The 17,497-nt window shown below is 29.1% G+C and overlaps 1 protein-coding gene across 1 annotated transcript; it reads left to right on the forward strand.

The window, feature by feature from the left end:
- The first annotated feature begins 96 nt into the window (after positions 1–96).
- LOC115874586 (bestrophin-2-like) lies at positions 97–16,983 on the forward strand. The gene is made up of 10 exons (XM_030889780.1): positions 97–441; positions 2,228–2,341; positions 7,635–7,806; positions 8,100–8,302; positions 14,159–14,327; positions 15,216–15,443; positions 15,576–15,782; positions 15,846–15,861; positions 16,289–16,407; positions 16,723–16,983. Exons 1-10 carry the CDS (start codon positions 371–373, stop codon positions 16,786–16,788), a joined length of 1,365 nt encoding a protein of 454 aa, XP_030745640.1. The 5' UTR covers positions 97–370; the 3' UTR covers positions 16,789–16,983.
- The last annotated feature ends 514 nt before the right edge of the window (positions 16,984–17,497 follow it).

Raw genomic sequence — 17,497 nt, forward strand, 5'->3', positions numbered from 1 at the left:
ATTTAAGGGACACCCTGTATAATATAAAAAATACTGAAACATGCGATCTCAAAATTTAATAATAATACTTTTAGCCAAGGACGCTTAAAACGATTTATTTAAATAATTATCATAGTATGAACAAATACGATGTATACCATTTGCAGTGATTTCATCGATATTCAGTAACAATATTTATTTATGTCCCTAAACAGATAAGATTAAAACCTATTAATGTTATAGAACAAGTTCAATATCCATTGTGGCACTTACTTTTACAATTTATTATTTATTATGGGACTTTGATAAATGAGCTGTTTAGGTTTAGATTTAGTAGTGAAAGTGTTTTTTTACTGAAGAATGAAAAGTTGAAACAACCTATTTTCCAAATATGACTGTCTCTTATTCCAAGGAAGTAAGCACTAGTACGGGAATTGGAATATTTCTGAAATTATTGCTAAGGTAAGGACAAGGCTTTAGTTAAAAATCGGCGTCAAAGATTGCTTAGAAATGAAGACAAAGTCAAAAGCGTTTTGTATATAAAATTATATATGGGAAATGCCATCGATCGTCATTTCCAAGCCAACTGTTTTTTTTCGATTATTGTTGATATATTGTTGATTATAGGCAGCGGCGTAGCGTGGCGTCAATACAAGGGGTGTAATAAGTAACTGTAATTAACATTTTACCAACATAATAAAGTTTTTTTCTGTTTTTTTTTATTAAAGACTTTAATTTTTAAGTTACACAAATAAAATATACAAAAAATGTAACAGGTTAAAAAAATAATCAAACTAATTTTAAGAAAAAACTAAAACCGGTAAAAAAACAAAGCCGTAAACGTATCTGTTAGATAAAATGTAGACAAGGCTAAAAAAAGTTTATTGAGTGCCTTACAACCACATAAGTGTTCACTTTTATAAACATTTTCACTAAAATGACGAATACACGATTTTAATTTAGTATTAATATTCAAAATATTATGCTTTGGGGTCCTTATTCATTAGTTTTTAATTTTTCTGAATACACCATAGAAGTGAAGGATGATTGCAAAATTATTTCTATCTTACAGTCGCACTCAGAATTTCAGTTACTTTTTAAATAAAAATGTATTACGATATTTTGAAGTCATGCGACCCATCACCCGCATCATTGGAAGCTTCACCCCTGAAGTAGTAGAGATGTGCGATTCTGTACAATAATCGATTTTTTTCTATCTATCTAGATCGAATGATCGCGAATCGATACAAGAAAATTCGTAAACGAAAAAATCGATCTTAGTGAGAATCGATCGTTTTAGCCGACCATACCAACAGGTATGGTAGGCTATTAAGATCGGCAAAAAAAAAGTTTTTTTTAATTTCACTCAAAATGAGTTATTTGGGTCATAAATGACCTAAATACAAAGTCCGTCTGTCCATCTGTCCGTCTGTCCGTCTGTCCGTCTGTCCATCTGTCCGCCTGTCCGTCTGTCCGTCTGTCCGTCTGTCCGTCTGTCTGTAACACGATAACTCAAAGACCGCTAAACCGATTTTAACCAAATTAGGCACAAAAATACTGTGGTACCCGAGAATCTGGCCATTAGTTTTTGGTGGGGGTGGGGGGTTGGTAAGGGGGTATGGGAGTGGGTTAAACATTTTTACAAAATTACAGTAGCTAGCGAAACGCGGTTTTCAATTTAAGATTAGGAATAATATTTGCAAGAAAATTTGTAATAACATCAAAATCAGTCAAAGTCGCAGTTTTTGAGATAATTGAAACGAAAAGAACTACCTACCAACTTTTTATTAACATATTTTAGTATGGGCGGTTACACGTGCCTCCCGGCGCCAATTTTTCTTAATTCAATTTTTGACTCTGATTTTCCTTTTTAATTTTTTTTTTAAATTTTTATTTTAAATTAAAAATAAAAATATACATGTATTTCTATTTTTTATGACTTCTTTTATACACAAAGACAAAAAACATAAAACAAATTATACAAAAAAAGTATAATGGATATTCTGGATAATACAGCAGCAAGCAAAATGACTTTAGGTTGTCGATCTCGATCTAAAAGAATCGATTCTATAAAAATTCGCTTTTGAATCAATCGACTCAAAAAATCAGGAATCGCATGTCAAAAGATCGATTTTCTGAAGAATCGATTTAAATCGAACATCCCTAATAATGGACCATCCTGTGCATCTATTTATTTCTATTAACGGATGGTGAAGTGATTTAAAAAAGTACTTTTACTTTTTTCTAGATGGAAAGGCAGTATATACAAAATAGTTTGGCCAGATCTAGTATTATATTTGATGATATACTACGCCCTGAACCTGCTTTATGTGTATGGATTAAACGAACCAACCGGAAAAGAGTAAGTCATATAAATATGTATTTAATAACATCATACGGTCATTTGGAATATACAGAAATGTTTATTTTTTTTATAGCATTTTCTATATCATTCAGTAAGTAATCCCTTTCATAGTGAAAGTTAAAATTTGTATCAGTTCGATTGTAGTGCCATTGACCTCTAAATTCGTTACCACTTGATTTATTTCTTTATGTCTATTTAATATACTTTACGCAGCTTTACAGAACCCTCTGTAGATATGTATACAGGGTTGTTCACCACATACGACACGGAGTATTGTGGCTAAACGATTAGATTTTTACAAATTGTAAGTTTTGGGTTCGTTGAAGGACTATTAGAGCTACAATTTAAAAATATTTTTACAAGATACAGAGTGCTCCAAATAAGTAAAAAGTAATATAGTTTTATTTTTTTTAAATGGAACACCCTGTATATTATTCTATTTTGGATTTTACGATTGAAATAAAATTAAATTTGATTAAGGTTTATCACACTTAAATCTTACCGTTTTTGAAATATTTTCAATTTTATGAAATTGCAGTAAAAATTTTAAGGCTTCATTTCTCCAAGGATATCAAAGTTATTAATACTAAATATTTACTGAAGATTATTTATTGATCAGATATTGGGTCTTGTGAATAAAAGTTAAGCAAATGCTTTTACTTAAATTTCTTGAAAAATAGACTTATACAATTTGTAAACAACTAACAGAGATAGTTCTATAGAAAAAGCAATTGCTTCTCTTTATTCATCAGGCCCATTGTGTTGCAATAATAACAATTTTATTACCTTATACAGAGTGTCCAAAAATTTATATTAAATAATTACTAGCTTTAAAATTGCAATAACCTGTTTAATTTAAATGGAACACCCTATATATTTTACGTGAATCAGATGCACATGTAATTGTCTATCAAATTGTATTATACCATTTTTTACCCATCTCTTCAAGTTTTTGTAGAAAATGCATTTTCTTATAATTTAGGCCTGATTTATCACTATACCCATGGAATATTGACATTTCAGATTTTTTTTTATAGCACTACAAAATGTACAGGTGGTAAATGTTACAAACCCATTGGCATACAAAAGAAAAACTATTTAACTATTTGTAAAAGAGTATACCAATTAGATATACCACAATTATTTCTGACCAAAAACACCAAAAACTAGTTAATTGCATACTTTTAAATTGTTTTAATTAATAAAGTACTCTAAATAAATGTAGATTTGGCTCAGAAATCAATATAATATAAAGTTATGAAAATGAACGTCTCTGTTTTTATAAATAAGCATTTGTCAAAAAATGAAATAAAATTTATAAGGTGTTACTTTTTACCATACTGTCTAATACACATACAAAATTCTGTTTTTTAGTATTTGTAGCAATTATTATTAATGAACGTAAACAGTCAATTAATGTAGATTGAATAATGGGGTCATATTAATTGGTCCTCTTTAACAAAAAATATTTAAACAGTTTTTTTTGATATTTTAATGAAATAAGCGAACTATATCGATAATATTAGTATCTATACTCTTTGAAAATGTGTTACATCTTTAAAAATAATCTAAAATGTCAATATTCCATGGGTATAGTGATAAGTGAGGTCTAAATTATAAGAAAATACATTTTCTACGAAAACTTGAAGAGAGAGGTAAAAAATGGTATAATACAATTTGATAGACAATTAAATTGTGCATCTGATTTTCGTATACAGGGTGTACCATTTAAATTAAAAAAGTTATTGCTGTTTAAATCTAGTAATTATTTAATATACATTTTTAGACACTCTGTATAAGGTAGTATTTTGTTTATTACTGCAACACAATATCTGATCAATAAATAAACTTCAGTAAATATTTAGTATTAAAAACTTCGATACCCTAGGAGAAATGAAACCTTAAAATTTTTACTGCAATTTCATAAAATTGAAAAAATTTGAAAAACGGTAATGTTTAAATGTGATAAACCTTAATCAAATTTACCTTTATCACAATCGTAGAATCTAAAAATAGAATAATATACAAGGTGTTCGATTTAAAAAAATACAACTATAATATTTTTTACTTATTTGAAACACTCTGTATCTTGTAAAAATATTTTTAAATTGTAGCTCTAATAGTCCTTCAACGCACCGAAAACTTACCATTTGTAAAATATAATCGTTTAGCTACAATACTCCGTGTCGTATGTGATGAACAATCCTGTATAGCTTTTCAGACATAGCTTAGAATACAATATTTTATATCAACCATATAAAGTATTCAAAATGTACCTGAAATATACAGGGTGGGTCTTAAATAAGTGCAAATATGCTCAGGACTGGTAGATCTCAATAAAACAAATATATTTTCTCTTTACCGTTTTTGAATAAGTCCTTTGAAAATAAAAAAAATCATTTTTATATAAAATTTTGAGAACCACTGTATCTTTTCTGGGTTGTCTTTCTTGTAAATTTAATCTACTAACTATGTTGCCATATTAACAAGAAATTATTATATTATCAAGTTTGAAAATTAAAAAAAAATATATTTATTTAAAAAAAAATAATAGTCACCGGATTTTTTCTGTATTTGCGTCTCTTTTAGTGCCATAACCTAGGTAATATTATTAGAGATTACAAAATTATACCGTGGCTAAATTTGCGATGAAAATTAAAAAAAAATGCGCGATTTTCGACATCTTTTTTTTTGCGAAAAAAATCTCATAGACATGTTCCAGAATCACCCCTGAAAATATTTGCACTTATTTAAGACTCAGTCTGTATAAATATTTTTCTTTTAATATGAATATGAATGTAGTAATGAAATTTTCAATTTCGTTCAACCTTGAAATGCATCGATATTCTTGCTCTCTTTATAAAATAAATAAGAAAATTTCTCCTCAACAGGTTAATGACTGGTTTCATTCAGAAAAAAATTAAACGGTAATAAAAATTGACGATAAAACATTTATAGGTAATTTAAATTATCAATACCCCCGTACTGACACTGAACACTGAACAGCAGTGACGAAAGTATACAAGGACCAATAAACAAGAAACCAAATTGTTACCAGTTGTCACCGTTTGCGTCTCAAAAGTGGCTCACCCCTATAACCAGTGGCGGCTCGTGGGTATAAAAATAGGTGAAGATTTTTTTTAAATTGCGCCGCAGGAGAAATTTTTTTTGGCGCATTCACCATTTTGTCAACATTTCTTAAATTATTAGCCATTCAATTATTATAAAATTATTACATTAATTATTATTACATTGTTTACTAAGAAATATTAACCAAAATAAATTTGACTTATTTTTATTACTAACCTTACTAATTTTTGTAAATCAGCTCAATTCTTCTGTTCTCTATTGATGCAAACTTATCAGTAATATCGTCATAAAACGGATTTTCACTCATAAGTTAGTTTAAAAGTTCTTTGTAAAGAAAATTAACAACTTAAATCAACAAAAACCATTAACAAACAACAATAAATAATCAACAACAACTTTACAGTCTATACTCGCCGAAGTAGCCGAATATTAGCATAAAGCAAGACGAAGCGAACTGCCCAAAAACTCATTCACATCGGTCGCCGATAAAAAATTTCGGGGCGAGGGATTTACATGCTGCCGCTAAGCTGACGTCACGTTACCATGGAAACCGTGCAGCCGCTTGGCTCACAAATATTTTCACTTCACTTGTGGCTTCGTCGAAACATAGGCGCATGTGGGCCAATAATGCTACTTTTTCGGCCGGAATTAACGATGCGGTGGTCCTATTATGCAGAGGTCCGCCCGGAAAAAAAAATTTATAAAAAATTACCATTTTATTATTTAGATACATGTAAATATATTAAACTAAATTAATATTTTAAGCAGTAAAGTTTTTTCTTTAATTTGAGTATATTTTTCGGTGAAGTACCCCTTCACCTACTGCACCTGACGAGACGCCACTGCCTATAACTTTTTTATTTTTTCAGATAAAAAAAAAGAAATTTGGTGTGTATGACATAAATAGGACTGATTGATGTATTCAATTGTTTTTGGTCATTTCCTGTTTCACCGGAAATGACTACAACTTTTGATTTTTAAATGGCACCCTCGGTATATTTTTACTTTATTCGATAGAAAATGACACTCTGGATAAAATGTCATATCATATGTCGACTTTTGGCATTTTCGCATATGGTTTATTTGAAATTGTAACATGCGGTTCATAACGACAATTTGACTCGAAATATTAAGTGTGGGGTACCAAATTATTCGTAAAAAATACTTTTTCCAAATATGTTAATGAGCCACCCTTGTTCCATTAAAAAAAATGAGATATGATTAAAAATACGATTTAGTCATTTTTTAACCAGCCAGGACACAAAAGCATTAAACAATCAAATTTATTTTTCCATTGCTCTTTTATTAAAAATTAGTGTTTTAAACACAGCCATGGCACTCTAGAGTGAAATTTAAAATACTCTTTTACTAAGCGAAAATGTCAAAAGTTAACATATCATATGTCATTCTAATCAGAGTGTTATTTTTTATCGAATAAAGTAAAAATATACGGAGGGTGCCATTTAAAAATCAAAAGTTGTAGTCATTTCCGGTGAAACAGGAACTGACCAAAAACCTAATCCTAATTTATGTCACATACCAAATCTCGTTTTTTCTATCTGAAAAAATTTTGAAACGTTCGAAACGCACCCGGTATAATGCGGACTTTATTTAAAATGACACGGATTTGGGATAAAGAATTGATAAATTATGGAAAACATTTTTAATAATCGTATATAGTTATTATTTTGAAAACCTTGTAATTCGTATTTAGACAAATTGCCAATGAATGTGAGTCCCTAGTATTATAATCATTGGCGTAACTACAGGGGTGACCGGGGGTGCCGGGCCCCCCTAGGTACTGCTGGGCGCACCCCTGAGAAGTCTTAAATTATGATTCTTGGCTAAGTATTAATTTTTATTTGCTTGTGATGTAGTAAAAATGACGTTTTCTAGTTTTATTTAGTTAATATTATTTTATTGTGTTCAAAAAATGTGTTAATTTTTACTTTTTAGAAAATTTGTAAGTATTTAAGTACCTAATCTACGGGAACACGGTTTCATAACCAAGTCTATGAAATGTATTGATATAGAAATTCATGTAAACGTTTTATTTATTCAAAAAATGTGTTTCTTTTAATTTTTCTTGTTTTTTTTTAAACAAAAGCCCTATGCCCCCCCTGGGCTTCCCCCAGGATGAATTGCTAGTTACGCTAATGATTATAATAACATTGTATACAGCATTATTTTAATTTTTTAGGAAATTTATACAAGTGGTGACATATTTCTCAAAATACGGCAGTGCCATACCATTAAGTTTTGTCCTTGGATTCTACGTAAACGTTGTCTATAACAGATGGTGGAGTCAGTTTATGACTATACCAGATCCAGATAGTCTAGCCATACAAGTTGGTGCAAATATTCATGGAAATGTAAGAAAACAAAAATGAAAACAAATTATAAATAATTAAATAAAAAGAACTAAGAAAAGAATATAACAAGCTTGATGAGAACACTAAACCGTTTGAATATTAGAGGGGTTAATTACAAAATAATCTCACTATAATACAAAAACTGACAAAAAAGTGCTTAAAATTGACTGCTATGACGTTCACTTCGTTTTTAGTGTATGAATCATAACTCCATTCTTAATATTTTTATTTAGTTGTTTAAATATTAAATAAATTTTGAATTTGAAATAATTAAAATTTCAAACATTGTTTAGGATGAGAAATCCAAGATAATACGAAGAACCATAATCCGATACATTTGTGCCGCTTTTACAATTACTTTGACTATGATATCTCCGAAGGTGAAAAAAAGATTTCCCACTTATCAACATCTGGTTGAAGCAGGATTACTGAATAAAGACGAAAAATTGCTTATGGAAGAACTAGATAAAACTAGTCAGACGTATCGGAAATTCTGGTAATATTTTGGAAATTATTATTACATTTAAGTAATAATTAATATAATTACTAAATAATTATTACACTGAATAGCCGAGATAAAAGAAAATAAATCAATGTATACTGGAATGCATACCTAATGGCACAGAATATCTGCGTAGCTAGATATTCTGTGCTAATGGTATTTTTATGTTGAGCCTTTAGGGTCAAATAATGGCCTAATTTTTAGAACATATACAGGGTGTCCCAGAAATAAGTGCAAGTATTTTAGGGGTGGTAGATCTGGCCAAAAGAAACATATTTTCTCTTTACCATTTTTAAAATATTTGATAATAACCAAGTTATCTAACTTTGAAAATTTAGGATTATTTTTTGAGAAATTAAACTCCTTTTTTTTAAATATCTATACCTACCTATGTGGCGGATTCATCTCTCCAAAAAAAAATCAATATGGGTATTTCACCACTGCAAGAAAATTTACAAAATAAAATAGTTATTTTTTGTAACCACTGCTGGGCGTTAATCTAACGGAAACTACTTGTCAGTTACAAAATTGACTACTACCAAAGAATATTATAATTTCTACTACTCTTTGTTACAAAATTGACAAACAATATAACTATGTTTTAAGCTGTACATATTTTAATTTGAATGAATATTTGTTTTAAATTCTGTTTGTCTATGCAATGAATAATCGTTTTAGTTCACAGGAAATTCTAAATATATGCATTTTGGCAAGTAAACTGATAATTTGTTAACAGAACATGACATATAATTACATACTTCCTGATTTGCAATAGAAAATAAAGTTGGGTTTGAATTTATATAGTCCCATCACGACATATTCGAAATTTTATCACAACAGCACTTAAAATTTTTTTGGTTTGTATGTATTTTTAGATGCCCGGTGGCGTAGAGGTACAGGCGCTCGTCTACCAATCTCAAGATAGTAGGTTCGAATCCCACACCCGGCATTGCATCAGCCGACTATTTTTATTAAAATAAAAATAGTTTGGGTACCTAGGTCGACTCAGCCTTAAATGAGTACTTGGGATTCACAATCCTGAGGTAATATTAGGCGGTTGAAGCGTAGAGTGCTAGCCACATTACCTTCCTTGTATACCGAACGGCTCTAGTATAGCAAGCTGTACCTTGCTAATCCCAAGGCGTTAAACGCTATACAGGGTGGCGCACCTCATTCACCTCGGTTGATTATACGAAAACGGAAAGATGTGGAAACAAAATATTTTATGGGTATATGTGGGGAGTCAATGTACACAATTTAAAATTATTTTGAAATATACAGGGTGTCTCAGAACTAAAATCCATACCAAAGTTATATTTTTTCTTATGGAACATTTTATTTCATTTCATTTTTGGATTGATTCTTGGGCCCAAAAAAAAAGACATTTATTATAAGGGTTAAATATGCTTAAAATCATTGGTTTTTGAGATATTTAAAGGTATTTAAATATGCATGCTACAAGAGAATTGATTATCAACACCCTGTACATTACTTTTCAGAATTAATTCTTGTGCTGAGTTTAAAGACAAAGAAATAAACTTTACTGAAAAATGTTATTGCTTCCTTAAATTTATACAGGGGTACCAAAAATTAGTGATCTATTTTAAGGATTTATTTTACATTAAAACTTTGTTATGCAACACCCTGTATTTTTTTAAATAAATCGAAGCACATTTAAATGCTCTTTCAAACTATATTGGGGTTTCCTATACCTATATGGCTCAGATTTTGAATAAAAAGCTATTTTTAATAAAATGGCAATCAAGATGGCTGGTATCGCCATGGCAATTTTCTAGTGACAGTTAGTAACTATTTTCAAAATCGACATTAGTTTATAGACTTATTTAAATCGATACCAGTTTACGTTTATTTAATTGACCTACAATGTATTTATTATTCTATCAAGGAAAAAGAAGAAGTAGTTCTTTGTTTTATTTTACGATAACTTGTAGATATATTAATTTTTTATAAAAGAGCCAATTACGGCAAATTCAATTTCTTCACTTGCAACGACAGGTTTCTGCCTAATAGGTTTTTTTATAAACGACACTCCCAATTCTGCGAAATAGCAAATAGGACAAGTAGTTTTTCAAAGGAATGCTTATCAGGAAGATTCCTATTTGGATATCTTTGAGTTAGCTCTTGAGGCCAAGAAATAATTTTCCTCACAAAATAAAATCACTAGTAACATATCCATTCGTTCCACCAGCAGATATGGGCTTATTTTTCTTCATAAAATAAAGAATACTTACTTATTAAACTATTGTGGGTAAATTTTAATAAACTGTTTAAATAATAATGTCCAGACACGAATATCGATTTTGAAAATAGTAACTAACTGTCACTAGAAAATTGCCATGGCGAAATTGAAATCTGAGATAGATAGGTATAGCAAACCCTAATATAGTTTGAAAGAGCATTTGAATCTGCTTCAATTTATTTAAAAAAATACAGGGTGTTGCATTTGAAAAAACAAAGTTTTTATGTAAAATAAGTCATTAAAATAGATCACTAATTTTTGGTACCCCTGTATAAATTTAAGAAAATTTAATAACATTTTTCAGTAAAGTTTATTTCTTTACCTTTAAACTCAGCACAAGAATTAATTCTGAAAAGTAGTGTACAGGGTGTTGATAATCAATTCTCTTGTAGCATGCATATTTAAATATCTTTAAATATCTCAAAAACCAATGATTCTAAGCATATTTAACCTTTATAATAAATACCTTTTTTGGATCCAAGAATCCAAAAATGAAATAAAATACCGAGTGTTCCATAAGAAAAAATATAACTTTGGTATGGATCTTAGTTCTGAAACACCCTGTACATTTCAAAATAATTTTAAATTGTGCGCATTACTTCCCCACATATACCCATAAAATATTTTGTTTCTACATCTTTCCGTTTTCGTATAATCAACCGAGGCGAATGAGGTGCGCCACCCTGTATACGGGAACTATTATTATTATTATGTATTTTTAATGCCACATCATAAAAAAAATAAAAAATGTCCAAAAAATAAAAAAATGGGGTGGACCATCCTTATCACTTAAAGGCATAAAAATAGTTAACCTATTCTCAGACCTACTAAATATGCATATAAAATTTCATCAAAATCGAGTATGGTAACTAAGACTGTGACACGAAAATTTTATATATTATTAGAAATAGCCTAGGTAGATAAATAAAAATAATAAAAAACACCTAGAATAATAATAATGAACAGTTTCTTTAGTTACCTTTTTATTTATTATTTATAAAGCCTGTTTTGATCTTTCTGAAAGTCAATCACTACTTGCACTAGCCGCTACCTCTTAAAGCTCAGGCAGGATACACATTTTCATTTCCAGCTCACTAATGTCGCTAATATTTTCACGCTTTTTCCAATTTTACACAAACTTTTTACACACAACCTTCACAGAGCGATAATTTTCTAGAATATGCAGAAAATATGACATTTATTGAAATGTATCACTTTCAATTGTTTTATTGGCTTGTCAACTGAAACCGTTGATTTATTGATTAGTTTAAATAATAAGAAAAATTGCATTTGTAAAGCAATAGTCGGAATAAGACCGGTAATTCTTTAAGATTTACTACAAATCATTCTATACAAGGTGTATCAAGAAAATAATCACCCCTTTACAAGATAAGGGGATAATTTTTGAACCTATTGTAAGAAAAAAATTTCATAGTATGCTTTAAACACTTGAGAGATACCAGGGTGGTAACTTTTTATATTTTTTTTTTATAATAACTCTGCTACTGATATTTATCATGTCATTTAAAAACAACCTGTACATGCATCTATTGAAGGTATAATAGTATCCTTGTTGATATTATAGAAGTGTAGTATCTAAATATTTCAAAAACAGGAAGTCATATACAGGGTTGTTCACCACATACGACACGGAGTATTGTAGCTAAACGATTATATTTTTACAAATTTTAAGTTTTGGGTTCGTTGACGGACTATTAGAGCTACAATTTAGAAATAATTTTACAAGATACAGAGTGTCCCAAATAAGTAAATAACGCTATAGTGTTGTATTTTTTTAAATGGAACACCCTGTATATTATTCTATTTTTAGATTCTACGATTGAAATAAAGGTAAATTTTATTAAGGTTTATTACACTTAAACCTTACCGTTTTTGAAATATTTTCAATTTCGTGAAATTGCAGTAAAAATTTTAGGGCTTATCATTTCTCCAAGGGTATCAAAGTTTTTAATACTAAATATTTACTGAAGTTTATTTATTGATCAGTTATTGTGTTGCAGTAATAAAAATTATACTACCTTATACAGAGTGTCTAAAATTTTATTTTAAATAATTACTAGCTTTAAATGGCAATAACTTGTTTAATTTAAATGGAACGCCCTATATATTTTAGAAGAATCAAATGCATAATTTAATTGTCTATCAAATTGTATTATGCCACTTTTTACCTATCCCTTCAAGTTTTCGTAGAAAATGCATTTTCTTATAATTTAGACCTCATTTATCAATATACCCATGGAATATTGACATTGTAGATTGTTTTTAAAGCAACAAATGTAAAAAATGTACAGGCTAGTAATATTATCGTTTTTAACAAAATGATAATATTACTAGCCCATTTGTATGCAAAAAGAAAACTATTTAAATCTTCATAAAATAGTATACCATTAATTAAATATACCACCATTATTTCTGCCCAAATACTAATTAATTACATACTTAATTATGTTCGTGAATAAATTATTCTAAATAATTGCGGATTTGAATCAGAAATCAATATAATAATAAGTTATAAAAATGAATGTCTCTGTTGTTACAAATAAGCATTTCCAAAAAATGATATATCATTTTTAAGGTGTTACTTTTTACCACACTGTCTAATACACATAAAAAATTAAGTTTTTTAGTTTTTGGAGCAATTATTATTATATCAACGCAAATAGTCAATTAATGTAGTTTGAATACTGGAATCATATTAGTTGGTCCTCTTTAACAAATATTTAAACAGTTTTTTTTATTTTTTAATGAAATAAACAAACTATATCGACAATATTAGTATCTGTACTCTTTAAAAATTTGGTACATCTTTAAAAATAATCTAAAATGTCAGTATTCCATGGGTATATAGATAAATAAATTTAAAATTACAAGAAAATACATTTTCTACGGAAACTTGAAGCTATAGGTAAAAAATGGTATAATACAATTTGATAGACGATTAAATTGTGCATCTGATTCTCATAAAATATACAAGGTGTTCCATTTAAATTAAACAAATTATTGCCGTTTAAAGCTAGTAATTATTGAAAATAAAATTTTAGACACTCTGTATAAGGTAGTATAATTTTTATTATTGCTTTGTTTTTTATTTGCCAAACCAAACACAATAACTAATTAATAAATAAACTTCAGTAAATATTTAGTATTAAAAACTTTGATACCCTTGGAGAAATGAAGCCTTAAAATTTTGACTGCAATTTCACAAAATTGAAAATATTTCAAAAACGGTAAGGTTTAAGTGTAATAAATCTTTATCAAATTTACCTTTATTTTGATCGTAGAAACTAAAAATGTAAAATATACAGGGTGTTCCGCTTAAAAAAATACAACTGTGATGTTTTTTATTTATTTGGGACACTTTGTATCTTGTAAAAATATTTTTAAATTGTAGCTCTAATAGTCCTCCAACGAACCCAAAACTTACAATTTGTAAAAATCTAATCGTTTAGCTACAATACTCCGTGTCGTATGTGTTGAACAACCCTGTGTAGTTGGATATATAGTTGGATTTAAATACAAATTATTGAATATTTATAAAAACACTAAATTCATGTATTCAAACTTTGTAGGTTACCAATTGCCTGGGCTGCCAATGTGGCTTCAAGAGCCAGAACTGAAGACATCATCAAAGAAGATTTGGCTTTAAAGGATATTATCGAAAATATAGACAAATTTAGAGAAAAATGTAAACAACTTATTTATTACGACTGGGTATCCGTACCTTTAGTATACACCCAGGTAAATATACCCTCTAAATAAGCTCTAACACTTTGAAAAAAAAGAAAAGATATATTTATACTATACCGGGTGCGTCTCAAAAGTGGTTCATCTTTATACCTTTTTTATTTTTTCAGATAAAAAAACGAGATTTGGTATGTTTGATTGATTCACGAATTCAAATCTTTTCGGCCACTTCTTGTTTCACCGGAAATGAATACCACTTTTGATTTTTAACGGGCTCCCTCGGTATTTTTTTTTTACTTTATTCCATAGAAAATGAAACTCTGACTAGAATGACATATATATGCCAACATTTGACATTTTCGCTTAAAAAATTGTATTTTAAATTTCAATCTGTGCCATGGCTGTGTTAAAAACATTAATTTTTAATCAAGGAGCCTTGCAAAAATAGTTTTGTGGTCTAATGTTTCTCGTCTCTTGTTCTGGCCGGTTAAAAGATGCCAAATTGTAATTTTTAATCATATCTCAATTTTTTTAAAGGGAACAAAGGTGTCTTATTAGCACAGTTGAAAAAATAATTCTTTTTACGAATAAGTTGGTACCACAATTTCCAATCAAATGGTCATTATGAATCGCATGTTGCAATTTCAAATAAACCATATTCAAAAATGTCAAAAATTGACATGATATGTCATTCTATTCAAAGTATCATTCTCTATCGAATAAAGTAACAAAATACCGAGGGTGTCATTTAAAAATCAAAAATTGTAGTAATTTCCGGTGAAACAGGAAGTGACGAAAAAAAAACTGAATACGTCAATCAATATTAATTTATATCATATACTAACACACCAAATCTCGATTTTTTATCTGAAAAAATTAAAAAGTTATATGGGTGAGCCACTTTTGAGACGCACCCCAAATTATCTACCTATAATGTTTTAGGTTGTAACTTTAGCTGTATATCTTTACTTCCTCTTTACCGTCATTGGGACACAACTTATCGAAGAGGAAAAAGAAGGAGATCTGTTGTTTTTCAAATTTCCTTTTATGAGTTGTGTGGAATTCTTCTTCTATATGGGCTGGCTCAAAGTAGCCGAAAGCTTGATCAACCCCTTTGGAGATGACGATGATGATTTTGATGTAAACTGGATGATTGACAGACACTTACAAGTATATAATATTTTATTTAAATACAGATTTCTTTATCCATTCATTGATTATTTATATAATTGCACATAATGTTGGATCGACTTTACATTCTAACTAGACTGGCTAAACTGCTATAATACAATTAATTTTTAGGTGGGATATCTTATAGTGGATAAAATTCACAGACAACATCCAAAATTGTCGAAAGATCATCACTGGGACCAGCCAACTGCTACACAAATGCCGTATACGTTAGCAACAAAAAAATACATGTTTGACGAACCAGTTGAATCAACTTATGGCATAACTGTCAAGAAAAGTGAACAAGATATGGTTCAAAGAGACGACTCTGTTATAAATGTAAGATTAACCTAAATAACTTCCTTTTTTAATAAAATAATTCAAAAATATTTTTATTTTTAGGGTCCAAGAAAAAGAGGTAAAGACTATGCTTAAAAATGTCATACCAATGCAAGAAAATCTACAAAATAAAATAGTTATTTTTTGTAAACACTTCTGCGTAAACCAAACGGAAACTACTTGTCAGAAGTTAGCTTTACAGATATACAAATTTGCCTAACGAACAAAAAAATGCTTAACGTTTCGGAAAGTTTATCTCTTTCCGTTGTCGGAAGCAAAAAAAAATACAAAGAATAAAGAAAAAACGTATTTAAAATATTTAAATTTAACTATTCGAGAAGACTTTAGTTTTTTAAAACAGATACGTCTACAAAAAACCGTTGACGTTCTGTTAAAAGCTATGACTATGCTTAGTTAAGAGGATCTGATATTTTAACACACAAGTTAACCAAATTTGAAATATTTCAATAAATCCTTGTTATTAAGTAATGCGTAATTAATTTTAGGTGGAATACCATACTTGAGACAATTTTTTTCTAGAAGAAATTCAGATCCAGGAATAAAGTTAAAAAGAATTTCAGTACAAGACAAATTAACTGAAAATACTGATAATGAGTGGGATGAGGTAAAGAAATATTTATAATAAGGTTATATAATAAGATACCATACTATCGAAAAAAAACGGCGTCAAAGACGTCTGAGGAATGACAATCGATGACAATTTTTGGCGAGGTGCCAAATACTTAGCCGGTACTCTTCTTTATTTTTTAATGGCGTCCAGCGACTGACCTCGACAAAATTATCATCTATTGTCATTTTCCCAGCGGTCTTTGACGCCATTTTTTTCGATCATACGGTATAATCCACTTATTAACTAACTTATCTGATTTTTTTGTACTAAAATTCTTGTTATATATATTTATATTTCTCTTTATTTCAGCGTAATTTTTATGAAGATGAATCAAAAGTTGCTGTATTACCACAAAGATACAAAGAAGGTTCTTAACTGTTTGAAAATGCTCAAAGATGGTATAAAAGAGGATAGAGAGGATTTAGATCTAGTGTTACAGTCTCATGATAATATATAAATATCATATCACTGGGGAGAACCTTAATATGTAGTTTGAAGTTATTATTTATTGAAATGTTCTGTCTTCAAATAATAAAATGTTCCTAATAAAAGAAAATGTCAATACAACTGACTAAATATTTTATTTATTATTTATTCAACGTATACTGACACGCGTCTGCTAGTATTTTAAATTGTCCTCTTTTTGATAGCAAAATAAAACACTAATTCGCCACAATACGCCAATTGAATCACTTTTGCACTGGACTCCTGTTTTGTTAACCATGTTAGCATCATCAGCAAATGATTAAAGCTAAAAAATTAAATAAATTTATTTCTTTTTTTTTAGTTTTAATCTCATGTTAGCATCGTCTGCTGATGATGCTAACATGGTTAGCGAAACGCGTGTCCAGTGCAAAAGTAATTACATATACGGGACCATAGATAAATGAAACAAGTTTAGATTTGAAAGTGTCCATAAGGACAATGTAAAAACTATTTGGCGCTATTCTTGCAACGGTCGCGATCCAAAGCTTTTGATAATTTCGGATCGGCTCGGCTTTTTCCGGAATTATGTCGCCAAATATTGTTTATTCAAATTTATTATAATGTTCTTTTAATTTTATAAATAAAATACAGTGTGTTG

The sequence above is a fragment of the Sitophilus oryzae genome, unplaced genomic scaffold (assembly GCF_002938485.1).
Source record: "Sitophilus oryzae breed Bouriz unplaced genomic scaffold, Soryzae_2.0 scaffold_1297_pilon_pilon, whole genome shotgun sequence".
Classification (NCBI taxonomy): Eukaryota; Metazoa; Arthropoda; class Insecta; order Coleoptera; family Curculionidae; genus Sitophilus; species Sitophilus oryzae.